At 45.1% G+C, this 27,242-nt stretch overlaps 1 protein-coding gene across 2 annotated transcripts in view; it reads left to right on the top strand.

The window, feature by feature from the left end:
- The window catches only part of KIF19 (kinesin family member 19), a 425,797-nt gene that overhangs the window by 386,341 nt on the left and 12,214 nt on the right, over positions 1 to 27,242 (top strand). For both annotated transcript variants that reach the window (XM_078654238.1, XM_078654237.1), the window contains exons 16-18: positions 19,787 to 19,895; positions 23,612 to 23,708; positions 24,089 to 24,495. In XM_078654238.1, coding sequence (XP_078510364.1) covers positions 19,787 to 19,895; positions 23,612 to 23,708; positions 24,089 to 24,495 — 613 coding nt within the window. The remainder of the gene's footprint in view (positions 1 to 19,786; positions 19,896 to 23,611; positions 23,709 to 24,088; positions 24,496 to 27,242) is intronic.

Raw genomic sequence — 27,242 nt, 5'->3', positions numbered from 1 at the left:
ACAACCCTCGGAGGTCTTCCAATAAATCAATCCTGGTATTAATCAGTTTTTTATAAATGAGCGAAATAGTGCTATCGGGGATATGCCCATCTAGTATCCGATCTTCAAGCGGGGATGCTTCCGGCACGTCCGAGCCTCGGGGAAAAACAGACAAGACCGCGTGCCGGATTTGCGCATATCGAAAAGATTCCTTATCATTCAGTCCATACTCAACTTTCAATTCCTCAAACGTTTTGATTCTATCCTTGACCCACACATCATCAACCCTGCTGATCCCAATCATGTCCCACCGATCGAATCCCTTCGATTGCCAAAGGGAGCCAAGTTTATCCGAGGCATAGAGTGGAGTAGCCCGGGTCAGCCTGTCAGCCCAGCCCGTGGCCGCCGTAGCTCGATACCACACCTGTACCGCCGTTTTAGTGGGACCCGTCAGAGATCTACCGGCTGACTTCGCGTATAAAGCCCTGTTGTAATCGCCGCCGGGCAGCAACCATTTATCCATCGCAAAAGCCGGGTTTAGTGAATGAGCATAAGCGCCGTGGTTGATGGCCCCTAGTTGAGAGGCCCAATAATAGCGTCGGATGTCAGGGAGTGCGATGCCACCATCGTACCAAGGGAGCGTGAGTTTCGAAAGAGCTATACGAGAACGGCCCCCCCATATCAACTGTCGCTGTAAACTTTCAATCTCCCGGAAATAACCGGCTGGTACTATGTCAAGCGTGTTTTGCAGCGCATAAAGAAATCGGGGGAGCGACATCATCTTAAACAACGCCGCTCGTCCCAGGGGAGAGAGAGGAAGTCTGTTCCACGTTTCTATATCCGCTCGAAGACGTCGGAGAGGGGGCAGCAAATTACGCTCGTAACGGAGCGTGGGGTCCAGGGTAACAAAGATTCCCAGATATTTAAATCCCTCGAGTGCCACCGAAATCGGACATCCACGTGGTAGGAGGGGAGCCTCGCCGGAAAGAACATAAATGCAAGATTTCGACCAATTGATGACTAGACCGGAATTTTTATTGAAAGAAGTCAAAACGTCGAAAAGGACGATCAACGACTTTCGAGGCGACGTAAGGTATAAGAGTATATCATCTGCGTATAGAGATATACGGTCTTCAAATCCCGGTGACCATCTGATACCCTTCAAGGATGGCTCCCATCGCAACCAAGCCGCCAATGGCTCTAAAGCAAGAGCAAACAGAAGTGGGGACAGAGGACAGCCCTGGCGTGTACCCCTACCAAGCGCAAAGGAGGCCGAAACACGCCCATTCACCACTACCTGGGCCAAAGGATCAGTATAAAGCAGTTGCACCCAACGGATAAAGGCGGGCCCAAAACCGAATTTAGAAAGGACCGCCCAAAGATAAGGCCACTCCAGCGTATCAAACGCCATAGTGGCGTCTAGAGACGCCAAGATGGCCGACTCCCGCAGAGTCCCGGCTCGCGCCAGGACTCCATAGAGGCGCCGAAGATTAAGTGCCGTGTTGCGATGTGGTATAAAGCCGGATTGGTCCGGGTGAACAAGATCTCCTATAACAGAAACTAAACGAGTAGCAAGAACTTTGGCCAAGATCTTAGGTTCAACATTGATAAGGGAAATAGGTCTGAAGGATTCGCAGCGGTCACGCGGCTTTCCCTCCTTATGGATAACCACTATGGAGGCTAACCGTTGATCAGGAGGAAGAGACCCTCTCTCAAGGGATTCCAAAAACATTGATCGCAAATACGGCGCCAGTACGTCCGGACGGAGCTTGTAAAGCTCAATGGGGAGTCCATTAGGGCCCGAGGCCTTCCCGGAGCGGATCGATCGGATAGCGGTCGCAATTTCATCAACCGAGAGCGGAGCTTCCAGCAGGTCCCGTTCCGGGCCAGACAAGCATGGTAGTGAGATATCACGTAGAAGCAAACGGGAGTCCTGCTCTGGTCTATCGGACACAGGGGAGTACACTACTCGAAAATGATCGGCGAACCGGGCAACAATCCCAGCAGGGTCAGTGATATTTTCACCATTCACACCAACTATGACAGGGATAACTCGACTCGCGCATTCTCTCCTATCCAACCAAGCAAGCAATGTCCCAGCTTTATCCCCCACATCATACAGACGCCCCTGCTGTTCACGACTCATCTCTTTCGCAGCGTCAGTCACAAGTGCTCTATATTCGTGCTGTTTTAGGTCTAACAAGTGCAGCTTCTCAGGGGACGCTCCAGGATCCAACTCTCCCTCAAGGATGGAAAGTTCAGTTTCAAGACGGACAACCTCCTCCCGCTTACATCTCTTAACATTGCTAATCGATGAGAGGGCTTGTCCCCGAATGACAGTTTTATACGCCTCCCACAAGGAGACAGAAGTCGTGCCACGTTCTTTGTTGACATTACAGGATAATAGAAATTATGTTGGTAGATACTGCAAGAATGCAAACCAGTCTCTAACCTAATTTCAAAGACGCATCCTATTTATAGTATTTGGAATTCATCTTTTCAGGGAGCTTTGCAAGGCTTCAGTTCTCAAAGCTAGAAAAGATAGCAGGTATCCTATTGTATAGATGCATGTTTCTGATACAGGGCTGGAGCTGCTCTCTCATCTGAATAAAAAATTAGCAGCTATTTTCTTCCAAGACACTATAATTTGAGCAATTATGACAGAATGCTTGATTACTGTTTGGGGACATACGATGTTCCAATTTTCTTTTTTTAAAATACACTTTATTTACCAAACAGATTGTAGGTACTTGTGTTGGTGGGTTGCACAATAGGGAAGAATGCCAGCCATGTATAATGAAGTTTTCTTTGCAAGATTCTGATGTGGAACTCAAGATGTCCATTGGCCAGGTTCAAGTCTTGGAACTGCTGATTGACACTATTTGGGTTCATTATCTTTTTAAAGAAGGATCCACCTGGAATCTCCAGCAATTTAATTAAAGCTGCAGATTTAATGGTTTCTTGGAGAGAGGCAGCTAATAAATATCTATTAGCATGAGCTTTTGTGAGGCTCTAAAGTTAACAGATTTCAGTCAGCTTTGTATGTTTTGATTTGTCTTTTTTATTGTAACAGGACTGGAATTTTTTCACTTGCCATTGCATCTTCATGTCAGGGATCAGGGGAACTTAAGGAAAAGCTAATTTACTATAGGTCATACAAGTTCATGTTCCTAGTGATGATATACATCAACAAGTAATGTGTCTTCAGGCAAGAAAAGGTCCAGGCTTCTGCCACCACCAAATATCTAGGGAAGTCTGATAAACTTTAAGTTTTGCCAGGGACACGATCTAGGTGAAGGTGATGGCTTTTAAATTGTGAGGGTATTGTTAAAAGCCAAAAAGTTCCTCTACCATTCTACCGTTTTCCATTCCCTTAAAATGATGGTTCTGCTTAGGCTCATGATAATCCATCCTGGAAACGGACATGGTGAACCAAGCCCTCGCAGAGTCTATTGACCTGAAGCAACCTACTTAGCTGTTGTTCAAAGAAGTTAACCAACAAGGAAGCCTCAACAAAAGTCTGAGAGAATTTACAGGGATCCTATCTAGGTTCTGCACGACAAAAATTGATCTGCAGACTGACTTGTACATTGCTTCTGCATATTCCCCTCACTCCCAGAGAGAAACTGAAATTTGAAGCTGTTGATCTTGTCCCCGAGGCATGTTATAGGATTACCACGTGCCACTGAGTTGCTCCATGAGGCTACTGATGTGAGACGGCACTACAAAACAAGCATTTGCAATGCAATCAGTCTTGCCTTTGGGGCCTTATAAGCATTTAGCCTTGCAGCATATTGTCTGCAGCTGGGTGCCAGTAGTGGTTTCACTGGGTTGCGGGGAAGGAAACTGTGTCTCCAGTCGAGAACCGCCTGTTTGAAAAATGCCAAATATTTACAGATTAGTTAGGTTAATAAGGTAATAATGCTCTAAAATTAAGTGAAGGGGTGTTACAGCCATATTTGAATGAGACATTCAACAATGTGGGGCTGGATACCAGAGAATGGCAGGAGCCTGAAGGACGAGCCGCAGAGGTGTGCGCTTTGAATAGCAGCAGGGTTTGAATGCACACCGGCATGTACATTTTGGGCGATGGTGCATTGAGATAAAGAAAGGGGTAGGCCCAGCAGATAAAGAAAGGACCAGGCACGGGAGCACTGGTAATGGTAGAGTGCGAATGAGTGCAATAGGCAGCCAGATTGGTAGAGGGGAACAGTATACCAGCCCAGCCAACAGGTTAACAAAAGCAGTAAGGAAAAATGAAATCAAGTAAATCAGTTGCAATAATAAAGTACTAGGCGACTGCGGCCTGTAGCCCAGAAGATCAATCAATCAATCATTCAATCAATCAATCAATCAATCAGTAATCTTATAAAGTGTAACTACTAGCCCGTTACCGTGACTGTGGCACCAGGACCACAAAGGAGAGCAATATTTGACCGTTTAATTAGAAAGTTTCCTGCTTGTGGGAGTGCTGCCACAATACCATGTAAGTTGCAAGCAAAAGTTGTGCTTCCCTGCAACAAATCGGGCGGGGTTTTAAATGCCTTATGCTTTATGCATACACCTTCCCCCCCTTATTTATAAACTTTTATAGCTGCTGTCTATCTGTTATAACTTTGACCTTCTCTTAGGAGCTATCCAATTATGTACAAAATACAGACATAGCCATACCATTGCATCTAGTTAATGGCCACCTAGGAACTGTGTTGCAGGCTCGACAACTGGTGCTATTTTTCAATCTACTATCCTGTGCGGATCCCTGACAGAATATCGACAGTCAAAATATCGACTAGCCAAAATATCGAGGTAAAAATATAGAATGCCAGAATATCGACTTCCTATCTACAAACAGGTAAGTACAAAAATATCGACTCCAAAATATCGATAGGAAAAAATATAGACAGTCAAAATATCGATTTTTTTAAAATATCTTAAAAGTAATTTTAAAGTAATATATTAATAAATATAATTAATTGAAACATACTTAAAATACTTAAATAAACTTTAAATTAATAAATAATCAATGTAACTTTTAAAAAAAAGTTAAAAGCACACACACACACACACACACACACACACACACACATATATATATATATATATATATATATATATATATATATATATATATATATATATATATATATATATATATATATATATATATATATATATTACCTACTGGCGGTTGCCAGTAGGTATATATAGTTAGGATTTTTTCTCTATGGGATTTTTGAAAATTCTATGTCTAATAACTTTGGCGTTTGTGGACGGAATTGGCTGAAATTTTCAGGAAAATGGAACATTTTGTTTCTGAGCAGCCCCTGAAAATTTGGGGGGGTTTGTCAAGGGGGGGCCGAGAAAAAAGGGGGGTCCCAAAACGCGTTTTTCCCATGTTAATTTCCATAGGGCGGTTGGCCTCACTTTTAGCCCGAACGGCTGAATGGATTTGCACGAAACTTGGCAAAATTGTAGGGACTGTTAGCCCGATGTGCCTTTGCTAGGTCTCAATATATGTGCTCCAGTGGATTTTGAGAAATTAACGTTCAAAAAAAGATATATATCTGTAACAGCGCTCCGGGCAGCGATCCGGTTCGCGTACTTTTCGCGTTACGGAGCTTTGCGAAACGAAGCTGATTGGCTCTCCGGTGTCTGTAAACATTCCAAACAGTCCGTAGCGGCCGCCATCTTGTCTCTCGGTAGGATCGAGAGACAAGAGGAGGCCAAAGCGAAGGGGCAAATGACCATAAGGGGGCATAGTAGATCCTCCCTGATCCCCTAGGTTTGATGTGGAGGCTTTAAAAGGGCCCCGCGGGGCAAAAAAAAATAATTAAAAAAAAATCGTTTTTTATCGTGGGGTGCGCCCGGTACGCGTAACGGAAAGCGGACTGGGGAGCGTACTACAAGGAAACAAGAATGATTGACTTTTAACTTATTGTATGTTTATAGACTTTTTTTTTTTTTTTTTGCTGAGTGACGTCTCGGCCTATCTCCACGGGATGCAGTCCCTACCATCTCGGCATTTAAGCCCAGGGGGACCGGTAGTGTGGGAGAGATAACGTCTGTTAACATTCGATTCGAAGGAAATCAGGAAGTGTTGATAAACATTGTCTGCGCCATCTTGCCTTTTTTCAAATGCCACACTTTTGTCGTGCACGGCAGCCATTTTAGATGCCTTGACCAGACCCACTCTCTGCACGCTGTCGATCCTTAGCATGGGTCCCCACCCTCGCAAGCATCTCCCCCAGGCACTGGTCACCCCCGCTCTCTGTCTTATGCATGGGCAATAAACCTCCCCCCATCTGCGCTGCTCTTCCTTGAGAATCACACCCTGTGCCCGCCCGACACCTCCCTTTCGCCCTATTCACTACCGCACCCTCTGACACTCCTCTTCCTCTGTGTCCGATTGTCCAGGCCGGTCCCAGGCTATCACCTAGCCATGCAGATGTAGTTTATGGCCCCAGCTGTAAAGAATCACCCCTCTTCAAAGGAGTTACAGTAGATCAAGGCCCCCACCCGATGAGATCCGTCACACCACACGCGTTCCTGCTATCTGAAAACCATCCTGTATTGTGATTGGGGAGGGGACTGAGCCTGAAGCGGAAGATTCCAGGGATGCCTCTTTGTACATCAAAGTTTTTACAATTATGTGTCACATTAAAAATATATAGCACTCCAACAAAGTAGTAGGATTATAAAACTTTAATAACTTATAAATATATACAACGCAACAAAAACAGTAAATACATTTAAACATTTTTTTAAAAAAAGAAGCAACAATGGTCAGTAGCTGTGTTTTGTGCGAATAGTCCCAAGGCAGCACAACGTGCTGAGTTGTGGACGGCACCCAGGTGATGTTACCTGGGTGCCGCACTGGTTTTTGGTATCCTCTGAAAAACGGCGTGGGGCGTCCCGGGGGGTGCGGGGGGAGGCCTCGTCAGTAGCGGTCTGTTGTGCGAATAGTCCCAAGGCAGCAGAACGCGCTGAGATGTGGATGGCACCCAGGTGATGTCCAGTAAGTTGCCGCACTGGTTTTGGTATCCTACAATGCTGCTCTGAATAACGGCGTGGGGCGCCCCGGGGGGGGGGGGGGGTGAGGCGGCGTGAACGGGCCTCCCCAGGTGGAGGCTCGTCTGCTGTAGTGGGGCGCCCCTTTACGGTTTCAGTTGCCATTCCGTGGGGCGTCCCGGGGGGTGCGGGGGGAGGCCTCGTCAGTAGCGGTCTGTTGTGCGAATAGTCCCAAGGCAGCAGAACGCGCTGAGATGTGGATGGCACCCAGGTGATGTCCAGTAAGTTGGCGCACTGGTTTTGGTATCCTACAATGCTGCTCCGAATAACGGCGTGGGGCGCCCCGGGGGGGGGGGGTGAGGCGGCGTGAACGGGCCTCCCGAGGTGGAGGCTCGTCTGCTGTAGTGGGGCGCCCCTTTACCGTTTCAGTTGCCATTCCGCCCGCTTTTGGTACACTGTGCCAAAATCCGCCATTCAGCTGAGTTGCGCCCACTCTTGCGGTGCAGCGATAGGCGGCTGCCACAGGACTCTCAAAATGGCGGCAGGCTCTTTCCTTTTTGGGCCTGGTCCACTGAAATGGCCCTGGGACACTTTGGAACTCGGACGCTTGTCTACTAGGTCTTGGACCCCATTCTCGAAAGCGTCCCCTTAGCCTTGAAGATTCTACAAAAGTCATGGGGGCCACCGACTCCTGCAGGCTTCCGGTGGGGAGCGGCTGCCATGATTGCTCGCGGAATGACCACGACGGAGCCACGAGATGGTGGTGCTTTCATGCTGACGCCAGCTTCAGTCTGAAACATCCAGAAACAAGGTGGGGCTTTCATCGTTTGGGAATTTTTTTTTTTTTTAATCCAATGAAAAGTGTATTTTTAGGTCATATGATCAAGCCTTCCATCATTAGGAAACCAAAAGTAAAATGAACCAATGAAAAGTTTTATAAACAAGTCACATGACCTGTTATGCGGCATAGGGCTATAAAAAGCGTAGAAAATCCGTTGGCACGTGAGGCGGCGTCAGTAGCGGACCGATGTGCGAATAGGCCGAAGGCAGCACAACGCGCCAAGATCCGGATGGCACCGAGGTGGTGTCCAGCAAGTTGCCGCACTGGTGTGGCCATCCTACAATGCTGCGCCGAAAGTCGGCGTGGGGCGCCCCGTTGGCCTGTGAGTTCGCGTCAGTCAGTGGGGGCTGTTTGAGGATCTGACTGTATTGGAAAGCAATGTGATGCTGTGCGTCGCCCCCAAGATGAGGCGGCGTCAGTAGCGGACCGATGTGTGAATAGGCCGAAGGCAGCACAACGCGCCAAGATCCGGATGGCACCGAGGTGGTGTCCAGCAAGTTGCCGCACTGGTGTGGCCATCCTACAATGTTGCGCCGAAAGTCGGCGTGGGGCGCCCCGTTGGCCTGTGAGTTCACGTCAGTCAGTGGGGGCTGTTTGAGGATCTGACTGCATTGGAAAGCAATGTGATGCTGTGCGTCGCCCCCAAGATGAGGCGGCGTCAGTAGCGGACCGATGTGCGAATAGGCCGAAGGCAGCACAACGCACCAAGATCCGGATGGCACCGAGGTGGTGTCCAGCAAGTTGCCGCACTGGTGTGGCCATCCTACAATGCTGCGCCGAAAGTCGGCGTGGGGCGCCCCGTTGGCCTGTGAGTTCGCGTCAGTCAGTGGGGGCTGTTTGAGGATCTGACTGCATTGGAAAGCAATGTGATGCTGTGCGTCGCCCCCAAGATGAGGCGGCGTCAGTAGCGGACCGATGTGCGAATAGGCCGAAGGCAGCACAACGCGCCAAGATCCGGATGGCACCGAGGTGGTGTCCAGCAAGTTGCCGCACTGGTGTGGCCATCCTACAATGCTGCGCCGAAAGTCGGCGTGGGGCGCCCCGTTGGCCTGTGAGGTGGCGTCAGTAGCGGACCGATGTGTGAATAGGCCGGAACCAGCACAAGGCGCCAAGATCTGGATGGCACCGAGGTGGTGTCATAGTTGAGAGTTCTGAGAAGCGGGGGGGAGGCGGCGCAAACGAGTCTCTCCCTCCATGTGGAGGCACTTCATCTGCAGTGGGGCGCCGAGATCAGGATGGCACCGAGGTGGTGTCTAGCAAGTTGCCGCACTGGTGTGTGTTGAAAAGATGAAAGATCCTCAGCAAGTCTATGTTACTTCAATGGAGCGCCGTCTAGCTGAGTTTAGCCCGCTCTTGCTGCTACAGCGACAGGCGGCTGCAACAGGACTCTCAAAATGGCGGCCTGTTCTTTGGATTTGGGCCTGGTCCACTAAAATGGCCCTGGGACACCTTAGAACTCGGACGCTCGAATTTTTTTTCCTTTCCTCTACATGCAAAAAAGGTAAATGCCCGGAACGTTACCTGCCTCATCTGCCACGATGTACTCTCCAGAGGAACCGAAAAAATATATAGTTATGGTAATTGTGGCAAATAAATTTCATGTGGACAGATGAGTGTTACTCTAATAAATACAGCATATGAACATCATCATAGTCGATGGTTGGTGGAGACATTTTGACTATATCCTGGACCTGCCCGTCCTCGCCCAAAATGGCGCCGGAATAAATGGGACTCGTAACTCCTTGTTGTGTACTGGTTGCACAACCTTGATATCACGAGATACGTATGCAGTTTTGAAGCACATGGCGGGCGGGGACGAGAATTGATTGAATATTTCGACATCCCTATTGATATTAAGTTCTGATGTGTTATTGATTACTGTACTATTGAAAGTTCGAATTAACGTCACCCATGGTACTTGCCCGCAAATGTATATCTAGATAATTTTATTGTAACTGGCCCTGTCGTTTTTTAATTATAAAATGTACGTCCACCGATTCCGCAACTGTTAGACACCTTAGTTCTTGCAACCTAATGGCCCGCCCGTTACGTTCCTCTACAGTGTAAATGTCTCCTCATCATATACGATTACAGTTTGCTCCGTGGCCGGCCCACGTGGTTATAGGCCCGTATTTGTATACTGACATTTTCACAATAAAGGTTTTTAAAAGAAAACATGGTAGTAGTATTTACATTGGTAAAGTTTTTAATAATAGTCACTGTTTTCGAATCAGTAAAAGGCAAGTGAAATAAAGCAGTCCAATTACATGAAGGGTAAAAGGTATAATACGCAGGTACGCAGTAAAGATAAATGGTCAAGGGCTGTTGTGTTTTCTACTCCTGCAACATAAAGTGATCGATAAGAATCTGATATTCAGGCGTATCGGCGACTAAGACAGCAGGCCGAGCCTCTTTTGCTCAACGGCTCCGTCATGGGACGAAGAAACGCCCTTTTTCTCGAAAAAGGAATATATTTTACTTGCAGGACAGTTGTAAATTTTCCGGGAAAGTACATTAGCCTGGAACATTATAACATATATGTTTAAGAAAAAATAATGTTCGAAAGTAATAAAAAGTGTAATTTTTACGTCATATGACCAAGCCTTTCATCATTAGAATAAGAAAAGTAAAATGAACCAATGAAAAGTTTTATTAACAAGTCACATGACCTGTTATGCTTACGTTACGCGCTGCGCGCCGCGCCCCGGATCGCTTCCGGGAAGCTGCGCTTCGCGCATCGGAGCACTTCCGGATGCGCTAACGCGGCGCGTCATATGACGCATTACGCGACAACGCAGGTCCAGAATATAGTCAAAATGTCTCCACCAACCAGCGGTCGGAACACAACCCCTTTCAGCAGGCTAAATAGTTCTGTTAAATGACAACAGAAGGGACAGGCAACAAGAACCATCAGTCAAAAAGGGGAGGGCAAGTTCTTCTCTACCGGGTCACGTTGGGGCGCTACCGGAACTGATCGAATTGGTAGTCTACAGTGTTTCTGGATGTTTCAGACTGAAGCTGGCGTCAGCATGAGAGCACCACCATCTCGTAGCTCCGTCGTGGCCATTCCACGAGCAATCATGGCAGCCGCTCCCCACCAGAAGCCTGCGGGAGTCGGGGGCCCCCAAGACTTTTGTAGAATCTTCAAGGCTGAGGGGACGCTTTCGAGAATGGAGCCCAAGCCCTAGCAGACAAGCGTCCGAGTTCCAAGGTGTCTGTTTACACTGAGTGTATCTAAGGTTATATTAGAGTCTGAAGAGGTTCATCGTATCATCACATGAATGATGTCATCAGTGATGTGATCAGTAATGTCAAATGAGATGTCATCAGTGATGTCATCAGTGATGTCATTTGAGATGTCATCAGTGATGTCACTGACCATGTCATGAATGATGTAATATGGATTGCGGGTGCGCGATATATAGTCAGTGCAACTAACTATATATGGAATTTCAATGGTTTTGTGTGAGTAAAATAAGGTTTTTTAAATGCTAATTCCTAACTATATATGGTCTATAACCAATGGTTTTTTCAGTGAATATATATATATATATATATATATATATATATATATATATATATATATATATATATATATATATATATATATATATATATATATATATATATATATATATATATATATATATATATATATATATATATATATATATATATATATATATATATATATATATATATATATATATATATATATATATACACATACATACATACAGTGGAGAAGTGTGGCTCAATGGTTAGAGCGGCAGACCCTGATGCAGAGGTCTAACCTGGGACCAGGGTTCAATTCCCTGCCTCGCCAGGTCTTGGGCTCAAAAATTCCACGGACCTGATAATTCTCCCCTCGGTGCCTATTCCATTCATGGAGTCCCACTCTGCAACTCTGGGCAATAGCTTGCCTAATCTCCACAACGCTAAGGATGCCTGGCCTCCACCTTGGGGGTTCCCAGGAGTGTACACCTCACAGGGAAAGCCAGGATGGGTTCCACAGCGGTATTCGTACAAGCACCTTGAGTCCCTTGTGGGTGACTAGTTCACTATACAAGTATCAATTTACATATTATTAACAAAACATATACAATATTTTTTCCGTAGGATAGCGAGAGGGTTAAATTTACTATTCACACTCCAGAGAGTACAGTAGGGAAAGCGTTGGATAGCGTAGGGATAAAGATTACTATTCCCACTCCAAAGAGCGCAACAGTAGGGAAAGCGTTGGATAGCGTAAGGTTAAAAATTACTATTCCCACACCAGTGAGCGCAACAGTAGGGAAAGCATTGGATAGCGTAAGGGTTTAAATAACTATTCCCACTCCAGTGAGTGCAACAGTAGGGAAAGCGTTGGATAGCGTAGGAGTAAAAACTACTATTCCCACTCCAGAGAGTGCAACAGTAGGGCAAGCGTTTGATAGTGAGAGGGTAAAAATTACTATTTCCACTCCAAAGAGAGCAACAGTAGGGAAAGCATTGGATAGCGTAGGGATTTAAATTACTATTCCCACTCCAGTGAGTGCAACAGTAGGGAAAACGTTGGATAGCGTAGGGGTAAAAATGACTATTCCTACTCCAGAGAATGCAACAGTAGGGAAAGCGGTGGATAGCATAGGGGTAAAAATTACTATTCCAACTCCAGAGAGTGCAACAGTAGGGAAAGCGTTGGATAGCGTAGGGGTAAAAATTACTATTCCCACTCCAGTGAGTGCAACAGTAGGGAAAGCGTTGGATAGCGTAGGGGTAAAAATTACTATTCCCACTCCAGTGAATGCAATAGTAGGGAAAGTAAATACTTCATATATAAATATAAATAACATAAATAATAATTTCTATTACAAAATAATTAAATTATTTTAAAATTGTATAAAATATATTCATTATTCAATTAAAATTACAAATAAAAATTAACTAATAATGCAAATGACCTACTAATACTACTTATTTACCAATTACCAATAAATTAATTTACAATATAAAAATAAATAAAAATTAGACACAAAAAAATATTTAATTAATATAATTACTTACTATTAAATTACTTTCCACCCTATTCCCCTATAAACCCACAACCCGAAACAGAAAATAAATTACTAAAATTAACATATTTATCAATTAATCAATTACAATTATTTACCAATTATATTTTAATTAATTACCAATTAATAATTAATTAACAATTAATTCAAAATAATTAATAATAAATAAATTAACATTTTTAATTCATTATAGTTAAATAACTTCCCACCCTATTCCCCTATAAATCCACAACCCGCTACAGAATATTACACAAAAAATAATAAATAATATTAACTTACATTAAATTCAATATTTTTGTTGTCTATAGTATGTCTAGTCGATATTATGTCCATTCTATATTTTTGATGCGATATTATGTCCATTCTATTCGATATTAAAATGTTCTAGTCGATATTTTTGTTGTCTATATTATGTCTAGTCGATATTATGTCCATTCCATATTTTTACTTAATATTGTGTCTAGTCGATATTAAAAACTCGATATTTTGACTGTATACCATCCTGTGCATTTGCAGCTGCTAAGTGTATTTTAATGAAATGAAACACAATCTGTGCATGCCGAGACAATTAAGTGCACACAAAGTGAGGTTGAGGGCAGCAGCACTGGGAATAGTAAGTCCATTGTAAGTACACAGTGTAGCTTGTTCATAAAGCAAGTGCCCCCCATGGCGGCCTGGAATACTCAGAAGGCTCATTATAAGCATTACTGTACTGCGGAATACCATAGTAGAAACCGCAGTTTCTTGGGGAATATTTAAGTTTTAGGAGTAACACTAAACAACTCAAAGGGATGAGAGGTGTTGGTTGCAGAGTTGGTGAAATGATTGTTAGGAGAAGATCCCTTCATTAACATCCTGGCACCATGCTCATCTTCACAGATTCTTTAGGGTACATGACTGTGTGCTCCCCTGACACAGCTCCAGCTGTCATGTATGTGCCTATGTAGGCTCACGCTGGAAAGCTTTTTTATTCCTCTCTGGAATCCCAACCATCCTCAGCCCTGCTCCACCACTGCGAAGCTGTTCCATTTGCCCCTGGAGAGAAGTAGTTGTCGAAGTAGTACAGAGTACAGAAGGGGCAGAGCACAACCCTCCAGTGTGCAATATAACTTCACCTCATGCAATTTTCCCAAAACAAGCACCAATGGCTCTTCGGTGCTCTGTGCACAATCACCCAAAACACTTATCTAGTATTACCTTAAGGCGTGCACCGGGATGTGCTAAAACCTCACAGGGTGTGTCCCGACAGGCACCTCCAGATCAAAGCTATGGCCATCTTAACATTGTAAAGCCTATGGTGAATGGCAACATATTACAGGCAGCGCATCCTCCTCCACTCCGGCGTACTCAGGCTGGTTCACACAGGTATGGAGGAAGGGGTGTGATGCCCGCAAGAAGCCTCGCAAACACATAGGGGTGCTGTGTCTGAATAAATAAAAATACTTGACCATGGGAAAGCTTTCTTCTGTAGTTGGGTGTGAATGTGTTGGGAAATTGAAATGGCGTCAGATGAGCACTTTCTTATGCAAACGCATAACATCCAGAGCTGCCGACTCTGCCAAGTCGAGATAAGATGAAGAAGTACTGACCGAGCAGCGATGTTGAAGGTGTGGTGGGGCGGCCAAGCACTGTTGTGGGAGGGGTTGTGATGTATTCCTATAGGTTCTGAATCGATTCCCCTATTCCCGGCCCTGTTCTGGTTAATACTTAACTAGCAGCCGACCCACGGGGCAAAACCGTTATCTGATTAAGCCACACCACGGCACAGAAACGTGTTATCTGATTAGGTAATAACGCATGCCATCTAATTAGACAAGCACTATTCCTCCAGCCCCTGATAAGGCATACGGAGTTCTCAAAACAAATCAAACCTATGACAACCTGGGAAAATCCCTGCGGCCATTGTTTTGATTTCACCGAGAACTTCAGCAAAAGAATGTGCGAACAATCCCGTTCGTATGACATCCTTATTGACGTATCCATGTCCATCCTTACGTCAATCTCGACACCTTACAGGTATAAATATTACCGACATTGCCTTAAGCAAACACACGCGGTGGTGACGAGATCGGAGCAGCGAGACGCGCTGAGGAGCCCAGCAGAGAGCGAAGCCCACACGCGCTGCCCCGCCTTCCTGACGCGCTGAGAACGAGGCGCTGTTTTTCTCCTGCCGAGAAATCCAGCTCCGGCGCTTCCAAGCAGCCCTCGCAGGCAGCTGGAATATCAAGACCAGAGACGAGAGATACCAGCCCTCAACCATTCTAGATCTCAGGTACAGAACTGAACAACCCCTTGCAGAGAATTCTTGAGTCAGTCACTTGGCAAAACAAACTTAACTTAAACTGCTACTTATCTACTCCCGCCCACGTATTAGGCTTAGGTCAGGTACGCTGGGGTAGGCGTGGTTAGAAGCACCAGTTGAGTACGGTTAGTCAAATGTATATATGTATGTATCTATTTTATCAATTTTAACTATCATATGGCTTAGAAACCATATCAATGCTTCTGCAGTATTATTTTATTCTTCTGCTTTTATTGTATGCACTTTACTTAACCATAAGTATCGCAATAATATCGATTCATTTCTCTTGTACGAGAAAAGAGACTGATCAATAAATAACATCTTTTATTGAACACGCCCGTCTCTTCCTTTTCTCTACAAACTGGTGAAACTAAGAATGCACGTACTGACTGAGTAAAATAAGTAGTCTTTTGTTTTCACACGACTCTAGAGATACACTCTTGATTGGGGGAGAGCAAAGTTGTCATGTTCTATGGTTGTCAGAAACTAAATCCCTTCTTGTCTATCCAGGGAAGTTAAACTCCTCCTTGTCTATTCGAGAAAGTTTCTAGTGAACTCTGAGCTAGCTGGCAAAACCAAAAACTTTAAGTCTAATATCGTCAGTAGAAGACCTAGTTAACCTCTGCCCTAGGTCTATACTATTGAAGATAATATTCCAATGCGCAGAGCCTATTGGGATAATAGGAACTACACTACAGGGTGAGGTGGTGTGGGGCAAGGGGAGATTAAGTGACGGGCAAAACAGATTATGCAGTCAGCAGAGATTAGCCAGTGTGTTTCTGAAGTAAAAAAAAAAGTGTGTTGTTGAAAACATGAGCGGAACACATTTGCCTCTGAAATTCATCAAAGACAACATTTCAAACACACAAGCCGAGGCAATCAAAAAAACGAGTGCACAAAATAATGGCAAGAAGCGAAATAAGACCTGTTACAGGGCCAGTAGCCATTGGAGGGAAAACACACACCAAAAAGAGAGAAAATGCCCACAATTTACCAATGAAAATTAATGAATTTAGAGAGGCACACAAACTAGCCAATTAAAAACATGAGCATGACTGATACCCCTTAGAGTAGATAGCGCATGTCTCGAAGAGACAGCGCACGTGGTGCATGCGCTACCTAGGCGAGACCTAAAAAGCCTGTACTGGCTGTAGGAGTGTTCAGCAGAGGGGAAGTTTGCAGGATGCTGTTCCTTGTACAAATAAAGTATTTTATTGGATCCTGGGGGTGAGACAAGCTGCACCGCATCATTATAATTCTTTTTAGTGTGACTAATAAAATAAACAAAAGGGTTTTCAAGTGTTATTGTTGTATTTTTTATAATAGAGCTATTTTTTCCGTTTCCATAACTGGCTAGTTTAAAAAGAGAGGCAATCGAAATTCTACTGTCTGTGATTTCTGTACGCTAATAATACCTTTGACACCCGAAAGCCTACCTTGTTTGGGCAAAGAGTATTGACAAGTATGTATTCAGCGTGCTGATTTCAGATCAAGAGTCATTTTTCCTTCTTAAAATGCCCATATGCTCTTCTGAGGAGAGAGGATGCCAGCATAAGAGCACGACTCAGCACAACTAAGGAAGGGAAACATGCCCATTACCTTAAGGGCGATTCCTGCTTTGGGCCCCGGCTAACAAACAGGATTTGTAAAAAAAAAAAACACTTCAGAGTCTTGCATAAAAAATGCCATAAATTGTCTCATCTGGTACACAAGTATGAGATGCCAGTGGTGGCCGCATAGCTGGCAGGTAAGAGGTCGGGCGCAGGAGGTTGCAGGGCCACACATGGGGTTGGGGGAGGTAGCTATTACGGGAGAGAGTATGAATAATTTTTTTAATTTAAAAAAATATAGAACTTAGCTTACTGCCCGGTCCCCCTTCTTTGCTCCTGCTCTCCTGCCTCCGACTTCAAGAGCAGGAAGCAGGCAGCCAGGCTCCCTCGCCTAAGCCAATCACAACACTGCAATGCAGCATAAATTATTGTTCTGAGTGCGGTGCAGGAGGGGTGGGCATGTTGTCCATGCAGGCTGTAATACAGCCTGCATGAAGAACGGGGAAAGTGCGCAGGACTGGTTTGGCCTGCTCAAGAGAGCCGACCAAACAGTCATTACGCACTTAGGAGTGGGCAAACCACTCCTCCTCTGCTCCAAGAGCAGAGCAGAACAGCCCCTCACACCCGCCTGTCCGCAAAGCAGCACAAACATAAAATCATCATAACTGAAAGTTATTATCAGTTTATGTTTTTGCTTCCAGCACGGCGTGAAAGCAGTGGGGCGACACTCCTCCGCCATAGCGTTGGAGCCACCACTGTGAGGTGCACTCCATACAAGGGATTCAAAGGGAAGCAAACGGTCCAGGAATCCTGGTTCTGGATATGAATTCCTAAGGTACTGGAGGAACTTTGCTCGAAGCTCTGGACCTTTCCAGCCTCGTATTAGCAAGTGGGGGTGAGGGTGTGAGCATATGTTCCTCCCTTCCAAGCAATCTGTTTTGGTAAGTAGGGTAATTCTTTTTTATAACCCCGCTCAGTAGTCCAAATTTGTTTGAGTGAAGGTAGTTTTTTTATTATCATTCACAGCTTTATTGATCCATTTCACTTTTTTTGACTTATTTGATGGAAGGTGTTTAGAGAAAGGGAACAGCTGACACGTGTTTTGCCCTTTTGTGGTAAGTTGAGCCAGGGCTTTCTTAAGGCTAATCATTATGTTCAAAAGACATGCTGTCTGACGATGGTGAATACATTTTAATTTGTTTCAGGGCAACATGCAAAAAACATCTGAAATTTCAGATTTTCAAAAAGTCCCTGGATAAATCCGTAGCCAAGGCAGCACGAGTGAAATGGATCAATAAAGCGGTGAATGAAAATAAAATAACTACCTTCACTCAGAGAAATTTGGACTACTGTGCTGTGTTATAAAAAGGAATTACCCTACTTACCAAAACAGATTGCTTGGAAGGGAGGAACAAATGCTCACACCCTTACCCGCACTGCATACAAGGACACAACAGAAGCCATGAATGTGCACACTTCCGAGCTAAGCATCTGGAAGGATTGCTCCCTGTCCTTGGCTTTGCAAGTTGGGGGGTATCCATGGTTCCCATCACCATATGGGGGGTTGACACGCCGTGCTACACTAGCAGCAACCCACAAGTCTGTAAGGAATCGTCCTTCCATTATTTGGTAGGGCCTCTTTAAGTGCAATGTATTCCTCATATCAATTTGTTGAACTAGCTGTTCACTGCATATAATTGAATAAAACACTGGTAATGACACTCTTCCTTTGCAGATAAATTGGTGCATAGATATTGGCATTATACACGAATGCCTGACATTTTTGTTTATGCCAATGAAGTCCCCTTGTGGGTTAGCACTACAAGAATACAGTGGGATAGGGGCTGGGTGGGAGTTGCACTGATCACTGTATCCAGAGATGTACGCGAACAAGCTGTGCTACCATCAGAACTCTAAGATATAAGCTTGCTGATGTATATGATATCAGCCATATTAATTGTAATTCCCGTGGAGGCAGCCTCTACCCTGCTTGACAAGGATCCAGAGTAGGATACCTAGAACAGGATCACAGGGTCACAGTGACCTGGATTTAACTTCCGCAGGGGCGCAGCAGCCACAGGTAGCGGACAATCAACCAAAGTGAAGCTTGCTAGAAGGAAGCTGACAGGTGCCTCAACGGTCGGACCTTAAAAAAACATACTACAGTGATGACGTATCTGTGTGAATGCATCATGACGCAGCTGCAGCCTTTTCCTTATTTACCTTTCCAAGATAGAAACCTTAAGATCAGTAAATTAAGAAAACGTTTATATACATGATGTATGTTCATTGTCCTGATTTCAAAGTGCACTTGCAGGGATCTCCTAAAAGGAAGGAGGATTTTTTTAAAATAAAAACTGGGCAGGTGGGGGTGCAATGGAGTAAGAGAGGGGTGTTGGGAAGAAGTAAACACCAAATGCCAGCAGTGAGCATGCGTATCTTGGATGGGCAAGGTATCAGCCCTGGGGAAAGGGGGGATTTGGATATGAAAAATTGCCGAGTGGGACAGTGAGGGTTGGGAAAACCATGACGAGTTTGGGGTTGAGACAGCGTGGTGGAAGGGGTTCGGAACATAGAAGCAGCATCCAAGTGGAGAGGCAGGGAGCAAGAAAACACATGCAGACTCATGGAGTGCCAAAAGCAAAAGGTAAATGTAATTCCCTAAATGAGATCAGTGGAAGGACACGTCATCCAACTGAAAGGATGGTAAAAAAAGAAATCCAATTAGATAGGCAAGAATGCCAACCAATGCTAAGCAATGTGCTGATCCAAAATCCATGGCAAGTATTGGTATTTACATTATGTCTTTCGACATAGACAGAAGCAGTCTGTAGGTGAGACCTAAAATGACAACATTGTTTTGGCCTTTCAGGGAACGTTTTTACACTTTTGATTTCAGCACACAAATAGTATGGAACACATAACACACATTTGGACACACGAATGATAAGTGGAAGCTCTCAGTTATCTGAAATAAAAGAAATTACATAGCCAGAGGTCTGCAAGTACTCTAATGGTGCTTTCTGTCAGCTTTTCACATCTGTCTTTCCAGCTCGGACATAGGAAGAGTTTTCCGGACCAGTCCCCGTGCCAGGCAGATCAAAAGCTCTATGGTGATGACTCCACCACCCATTCATGTGAATGGCATGGTGACACAGGAGGTGAGTGATTCCTGCTCCCTCACAGAAAGACTTATGTGGTGCTGTATATTAACTAGGACCTTTTGTGGCCAATGTGCACAAGTAAGCCAGAACATGACTTTTTCCCGGTATAATAGCTACAACCATATCTCATCTCTATGGCTGGAATGTAGAAGACTGCGGGGCATATTTACAAGGGCTTATCACCACAGAAACGTCACTTTTTGTGAGGTTCCTGTGGCGATAAACCCTTCACTTTATTTACTCAACGTGGCTTAATGCCGCCTTGTAAATAAGGCCCCCTTTCATGCTACACTTTGCGTTAAAGGGGCCGGACATGGGTGTAGACGTGGGCGTTCCATCACAACACCCATTGATTTTGTCACTGCCCACTGTTTACAACGGTAGCGTAAACAAGGGATAAAGCCAAAATTAAGACCAAAAATAACCTGGTCTTAACATGGTGAAATGAGGAGAAATTATGAATTTCTCCTTGTTTTTGCTGTTTCTATGTGTGTACACATAGAAACAACAAATCGCCATGAATGTTTGTTTATGTGCAAGAAGGCGTCCTTTCCTGCACATAAACAATAATTTTTAAAAAGTGACGATTTGCAACTTGTTTGTGTGCTGCGCAATGCAGCACACATAAGAGTTACAAATCACTATTAGTGATTGTCTATGTATAGGAAGGGGCACCTTCCTGCACATAAACAATCATTCCTTTAACGCAGGCACCCTTGCATGGTGCAAGGGTGCCTGTGGTGGAGCTACGCAGCTGAATTTAGCCCCTGCACTAGGGAAAACACAGCGGTGCACTGTGTAAATACGGAGCATCCCTGTGTTTTCAGAATTGCGGAGCCCGGCGTAGAAATTTTAGCAAACCACTGAGCTCCGCCATTCTCTTGTAAAAAGCCCCTGTTTCTCTTCACCATCAGACTTCATACGATGATATCAGGCCCAATAAAGGACAGGCCATGACATCTCACCCCAGCCAGTGCCAAGGGAGTCACATAATGTCACCACCATGGGGTAAAGCTTCTTCAAGTGGCAGAGCATGACATCTCACCACTATCATGGACCTAAGCATGACAGCACACCTACATAATGCAGAACATGACATATCACCACCACCTGGGCTCAGAAATTGACATTTTACAGGCAACAGAAGGCAAAGCATGACCTATTTACTCCACTAGATGTCAGAGCAAAGCGAAGATCCAGTTGAAAGAGGACAGATCATGTAATGTCTTCACCTCAAGGGAGGCAAATGTGGCATTTAGGCGCCACTTATCAGGCATAGCTGGTCAAAAAAGTTTAATATCACCTGCGTGTGCTGGAAAATAGTGCCTCACTAACACTGCTCTATCGCCAGCATTAGATGCCATGGGGCATATTTACAAAGAAGTGGCGGAGCGTGTCGTTAGCCTCCTTGCTTAAGGACAAGCTCCACAACTTCTGAAACGCAGAGCTGCACCATATTTACAAGAATATGGTGTAGCCCTGCATTTCCATCTGCACTGGCGCTAAGTTTAGCAGCCTAGCGCCAATGCAGGCACCCTTGCACCATAGTGCAAGTGTGTCCGTATTCAGGGGAAGATTGTTTATGTACATGAAGGTCCCCCTGCCTGCACATAAACAATCTTTAAATGCTAAACGGCATTTTGAAAAAAAGATTGTTTATGTGCAGGAAGGGGGACCTTCCTGTACATAAACAATCATTGGCCTTTTGGTGTTTTCATGTGAGCTGCACAACGTAGCACACATGAAAACAGCAAAAACGAGGAGAAATAGAAAATTTCTCCTTGTTGTGCCAGGGTAAGACCAGATTTTCCATGGTTTTAATTATGGCACTGCCTTCTATTTACGCCTCCCTTTTAACTAGGAAGCAATGTCAGAATCAATGGGTGTTGCGGTGGAACGCCCCCAGCACCATCCCTTGCCCTCCCCTTTCACGCTAAGCATAGAGTGAAAGGAGGCCTTATTTACAAGGCAGCGTTAAGGCACGTTAAGTGGCTTAACGCTGCCTTGTAAATAAGGTGAGGCCCCTATCGCCATCACAAGGTCACTGAAAATGACATTGTGATGGCGCTAGGGGCTTGTAAATATGTCCCCATGTGTCTATATCTAACACCAGGGGACTTGTTATGTAAAGGGGCAGACAATAGCACTGGACAGTTGATTAACCCATTGCAGGGGGTAGTCTTTGCTCCATTACGCAATGATCTACTCCGATGAATTAAATCTGTGGGCGAGTTACTCCTACTGATCAATATCACATCTCTGGTACACAGTAGTCGGAAACCCAATCTGATGTGTGCCCGCCATGTGCAAATTCGTTTCCAATTCCTCTGCTTGCCTCGGATACCGTGGTACAAAAGGGGGTGGTGATGGACGGAGCATCCGAACCAATCAAACACTCACACCCAGTCAACAGATCTGGGTTTAATCCATCACCGTTCTTTAGCCCACTCTGCCACCCCAGTTTAGACATGGCCATATGCAAATCAGTCTGACCCTGTGCCTCATGGGAATAGTCCAGCCCGAACTGCCAAGCCTTGCCTTCCCTCGACCGGAAACAAACTTCCGAGGACCGGTTTCTGGCATTTCAGCCGTCTTCAGCCCGGCTTGCTTGAATCCAGTGGCAAAGTGAGAAAGGGATTCAAGTCTGAGAATACCCTGCCAACTTATGGCGAACAAAGTGGTACAAAAGGGGGTGGTGATGGACGGATACCAGCTTGATTTTACTTAGCTGGTAACGGAAGGACTCCGACTACCCAGAACTACCGCAGCATTTTGATGATGGGGACCTTTTCTCAAAGGGTAAACAACGCCGGCCCTTCTTTTGTAAGTGAGAATATTTGAGCCCCATGTTTACCCACTGAAGAAACAGGCAAAGTGATGTAATTGGGTGGGAGACCAAACCTCTCTGCCTATTTTAAAACTAGGTCTGCTGGAGATTTCCTCTGCAATTTCCTCTCAGTTTTACATATCTGCCCGAGGAACATTTACAGTCAGGACGGGGAATTTTCAGTTATAGGGGTCAGTGATATATGTGCAATAGGGAGCAGGCCATAAGCTTTCTTTAACACCACATGATGCAGGGCTTGGCAACATCCCCAGCAGGCAGAACATCAAAGACCTTCACCACAATTAGCAAAATGAGAGAATCAGACATTTTAACCATGAAGTGCAGCCCTCATTGTTAGCTCAGCAATTTATTGGCCGAAGCTCACACTGTGTACTGGGTGATAAACTTCAACTGTTAGTCTTTAAACAAGCACTGGCAAAACCAATAGGTCTGGCTTGCATTTTGAGCCCTGACTGAAATATTTAAAAATCGCCTGCTCTGAAAAAAACAAAAAAAATAATTGCCTTCTGAAGGTAATGCATCAGTGAGATAAATAATTGACTGTGTCATGCTTTGGTGAACTTTGAGGTGTGCAACAGACGCTCTTGCATTGTAATGCAACGACTCTATGAAGGGTTGATTGATACTCCTTACAGCCAATAGCATCAGATGAGAGAGAAATAGAACACCGGACACAGCCAAAGCCCACTCTCTTTAGGAAAAAAAAATGCTAACAACCTGCCTGCTGGCAGATACTCTGTCAAGCCAGAGCTAACAAGTCCCTAAAACACAAGCAAATGCCTCTTTCTGTCTCCCTTCCACTTGTTTTGGTTTTGTCGGTTCCTCTTCTTTAATGTATATGTGAACATGTCCTATTTCCCTGCAGTATCCTCCCCGGGACAGCATGGTTAGCGTGAGCAGTCATTTAAACTCTTCTCCTGACAGCATCGAGAATATTCCAGAGACCATGCTGGCTCGCAAAGGTAAGTTTCAACAAAAATTGCATTTTCACATAGTAGCGGCCATAGGAATGAGCAGTGGAGTTTGCATTGCAAAGTGAGTCGTTTCTGGACACTTGGGTGTATTTTAGGTTGAATTTAGTAATTATGAGAGGTCCAAGTCTGGAGAGTAAAGTCCTCCACAGGAGCGAAAACTTCTATGTGTTTACTTTCAAACCTGGCATAATGGACTCTTTTCAGAATACGATCTTCACTGAAGTGAAATAAGGGTGGGGGCTCTCTACAGGAAGAGGTAAAGCCTGCTCTAGAAACAGTGCATGATTCATCTGCATGTTATGATTTTTACCCTCCTGTGCCTGACACGTACCAGCTCTAACTGTCCCATGCCATCCTTAATTCCACAGAGAGGACGACCATCTTAAAAAACACCAAGAGCATCGCCGTAAAAGCCGCCCGTCGCCGCTCCAAGGCGCTCGAGACTGACCGCTTGCACCTGTTGGAGCCCATGAAAGAGCGCAGCAATTTATCACTGCATTCGCTCAGTGAGACAGAGGACCCATCTTTTCAAGGAAGCCCTGCCCACAAGCGCCCACCCAGTCCTATCTTGCAGCATGCAGCCAGTGAGGACAACCTCTCCACCAGCACTGGTGAGATGATCACCTCCCAGGGAGTCAACCCAGACACTAACTCACCCGCCATGTGGCTGCGGGCCCAGAAGAAAGGAACCAAAAAGTTGGACAAGCGAGAGGAGATGCAGGAGGCCAAACGAAGGAAGAGAAGGTCCCGGTCCTTCGAAGTCACTGGGCAAGGGGTAAGTACCTGGAGAGCAAAATCATATGTCATGGGATACAGCATGAATATCTCATTGGGAATCCTAAATATTAGTGTAAGATCCAGAAATAGACATTGAGGTGCCACGTCAGGTGTTTAATAACATGACATGGATCAGTAGCAGAAAATGAATGTCAGAGGTGAGGGGGTGAGTGTCATGGTTAAGAGTCAAACTGCAAGGTGAGATGTCAAGATGTAAGTGTCAGAATCAAATATGAAAGTGAAACTGTTTGGGCAGAGGGTAAATATCAATGTAATATCAAGGAAGAGACCAAGAAAGTCAGGCATTAAATGGCAAGCATCCCATCGGTGAGCAGGAAAGCCAGTGAGACAGAGGCATCTTTAGCCGATCCTCCTTGCACTATTGTATTTTAGTAGTACAAAACTCAATACTACAAATGTTGAACAGCTGAGTCTTCCTTGCTGAGAATCAAACCTATGGCATGATGGTTATGCACCGAACTCGAAAAGCCCAGGTATTAACCCACTGAGCTTTTGTACTGACTTACTATATTATCAAGGTGGTAGTGGAAATGACTGAAAATCCTCCTCATATTTGGTACGTGGAGGCCAGACATCTGTGTCACCCTGCTTTACTTTCATCACAGATTCCATTCATGAGACTATTCACCAGCTATCTTAGCCTAATAACTTCTGGCGGGTCTTCTCATTCATGGTTTTAATGGTTCATGTCCCAAGCTCTAGTTCTGGTGCAGAAATTGACGTAGCGTTTGGCAATATTAAACATTTGAAGTTCACAGGTGACATTTTGTGTCACCTGGTGGTCATTTGTTGTGGTGACTTGGTGATGTGCTTGGGCCTTAATGGATCACTGATCCTACCAATTTCCTAATTGAGTTGAAAATGTAAGGATAGGCTGGGTTACTCAGAGTAGGACATAAAGGACTTCTGCCAAAACTACTGCCTTGAAAGTCTGTGCCTGCACCAATATGATTACAGCTCCCTAGCTCACCACTTTTGCTTCAAGACTTGTAAAGTAAATGCATGTGTATTCAGTAATACTATCTGACTGGTATTATGTAGCTAACTCTGAAAAAGCTAACTCCTCCTGATATGAATATTATCTTAGCATTATGGGCTGCCAGGGTGCAGTGGTGTTGAGTGCATTGGAGTAGAGTGCAGTGAAATGGAGATGAGTGGTGTTGAGTAGAGTGGCATAGATTGTAGTGGCGTTGGATACAGTGGTGCTGAGTAGAGTGCAGTGGCGTAGTGTGCAGTGGTATAGAGTGGCATAGAGTAGAGTGGACTGGGGTAGAGTGCTTTGTCGTAGAGTTTTGCAGGGTATAGTGACCAGTGGTGTAGAATGCAGTGGCATAGAATTCAGCGCATTACAATGCAGTGTCGTAGAATATAGTGGCATAGATTAGAGTTGTGTATGATAGAGAGCAGTTGTGCAGAGAGTAATATTGCAGAGTAGATTGCAGTGGGGTAGAGAGCAGTTTTGTAGAGTAGAGTGACATAGAGAGGTAGAGAGTGCAGTGGCGTAGAGTGGTGCAGAGTGGTGTAGAGTGCAGTGGCATAGAGTGAAGTGATGCACAGTTCAATGGTGGAGAGTGCAGTGTTGCAGAGTAGAGTGTCGTAGAGAGCAGTGGTATAGAAACATGTAGAGTGCATTGGCATAGAGTGTAGTGACATAAGTGCAGCTGTGTAGAGTACAGTAGCTTAGAGTACAGTGGCTTAGAGTAGAGTGCAGTGTATTACGGGGAGTGGCGTGGTGTGGCACAGAGTGGAGTAGCGTAGAGTGCAGTGGAGTAGAGTAGATTGTTTCAGAGTAGAGTGAAGTAGCACATATTGCAGTGGCATACAGTGTAAGGGCGTGGAGTAAAGTGTTGCAGAATGCAGTGGCAGAGAGTACAGTGGTGTAGAGTAGATCAGAGTGGTGGAGAGTGGATTGGTGTAAAGTGCAGAGGCAGATTTGAGTGTTTTAGAGTAAAGTGCATTGGCATTGAATGTAATGGCATAGAGTGCAACGACATAGAGTGCAGTGTTGGAGAGTGGCGAAGAGTGGAGTTGTGCTGAGTACCTTTGAGTGGCCCAGACTGGAGTGGTGTAGTGTGCAATGGAGTAGAGTGCATTGGTGTATAGTAGAGAGGCATGGAGTAAATTGGTGTAGAGTAGACTAGTGTAGAGTGCATTGGCATACATTGTTTCAGAGTATAGTAACGTGGAATGCAGAGGCATAGAGTGCAGTGCTGCTGAGCAGAGTAGAGTGACAGAGAGTGCAGTGGACAGGAGTGGTGCAGCGTGGAGTGGCATAGAGTGCAGTGGTATACAATGGAGTGATGCAGAGTACAGTGGTGAAGAGTGCTTTGTTGCAGAGTAGAGTGCCATAGAGAGCAGTGGTGTAGAATTGTGTAGTGTGCATTGGCAGAAAGTGTGGTGACGTACAGTGCAGCTGTGTAGAGTAGAGCGGCTTAGAGTGCTGTGTTATAGAGTGGAGTGGCGTTGAGTGGGGCATAGTGCAATAGTGTAGGGCAGAGTGCTGTGGCATAGATTGTTCAGAGTGTAGTGGTGTAGAGTAAAGTGGTGTAGTGTGCAGTGTCATGGAGTGCCGTGGTGCAGAGTAGAATACAGTGGATTGACATAGAGTGCAGGGCATAGAGTTGAGAGTTACAGATTAAAGTGCATTGGCATCGAGTGCAGTGCTGTAGAGTGGCGTAGAGTGGAGCTGTGCAGGGTAGATTGGAGTAGCCTAGACTGGAGTGA

The sequence above is a fragment of the Lissotriton helveticus genome, chromosome 7 (genome assembly GCF_964261635.1).
Source record: "Lissotriton helveticus chromosome 7, aLisHel1.1, whole genome shotgun sequence".
Classification (NCBI taxonomy): Eukaryota; Metazoa; Chordata; class Amphibia; order Caudata; family Salamandridae; genus Lissotriton; species Lissotriton helveticus.
Note: the sequence above shows the minus strand (reverse complement) of the source record. Positions and strands in the feature narration are given on the sequence as shown.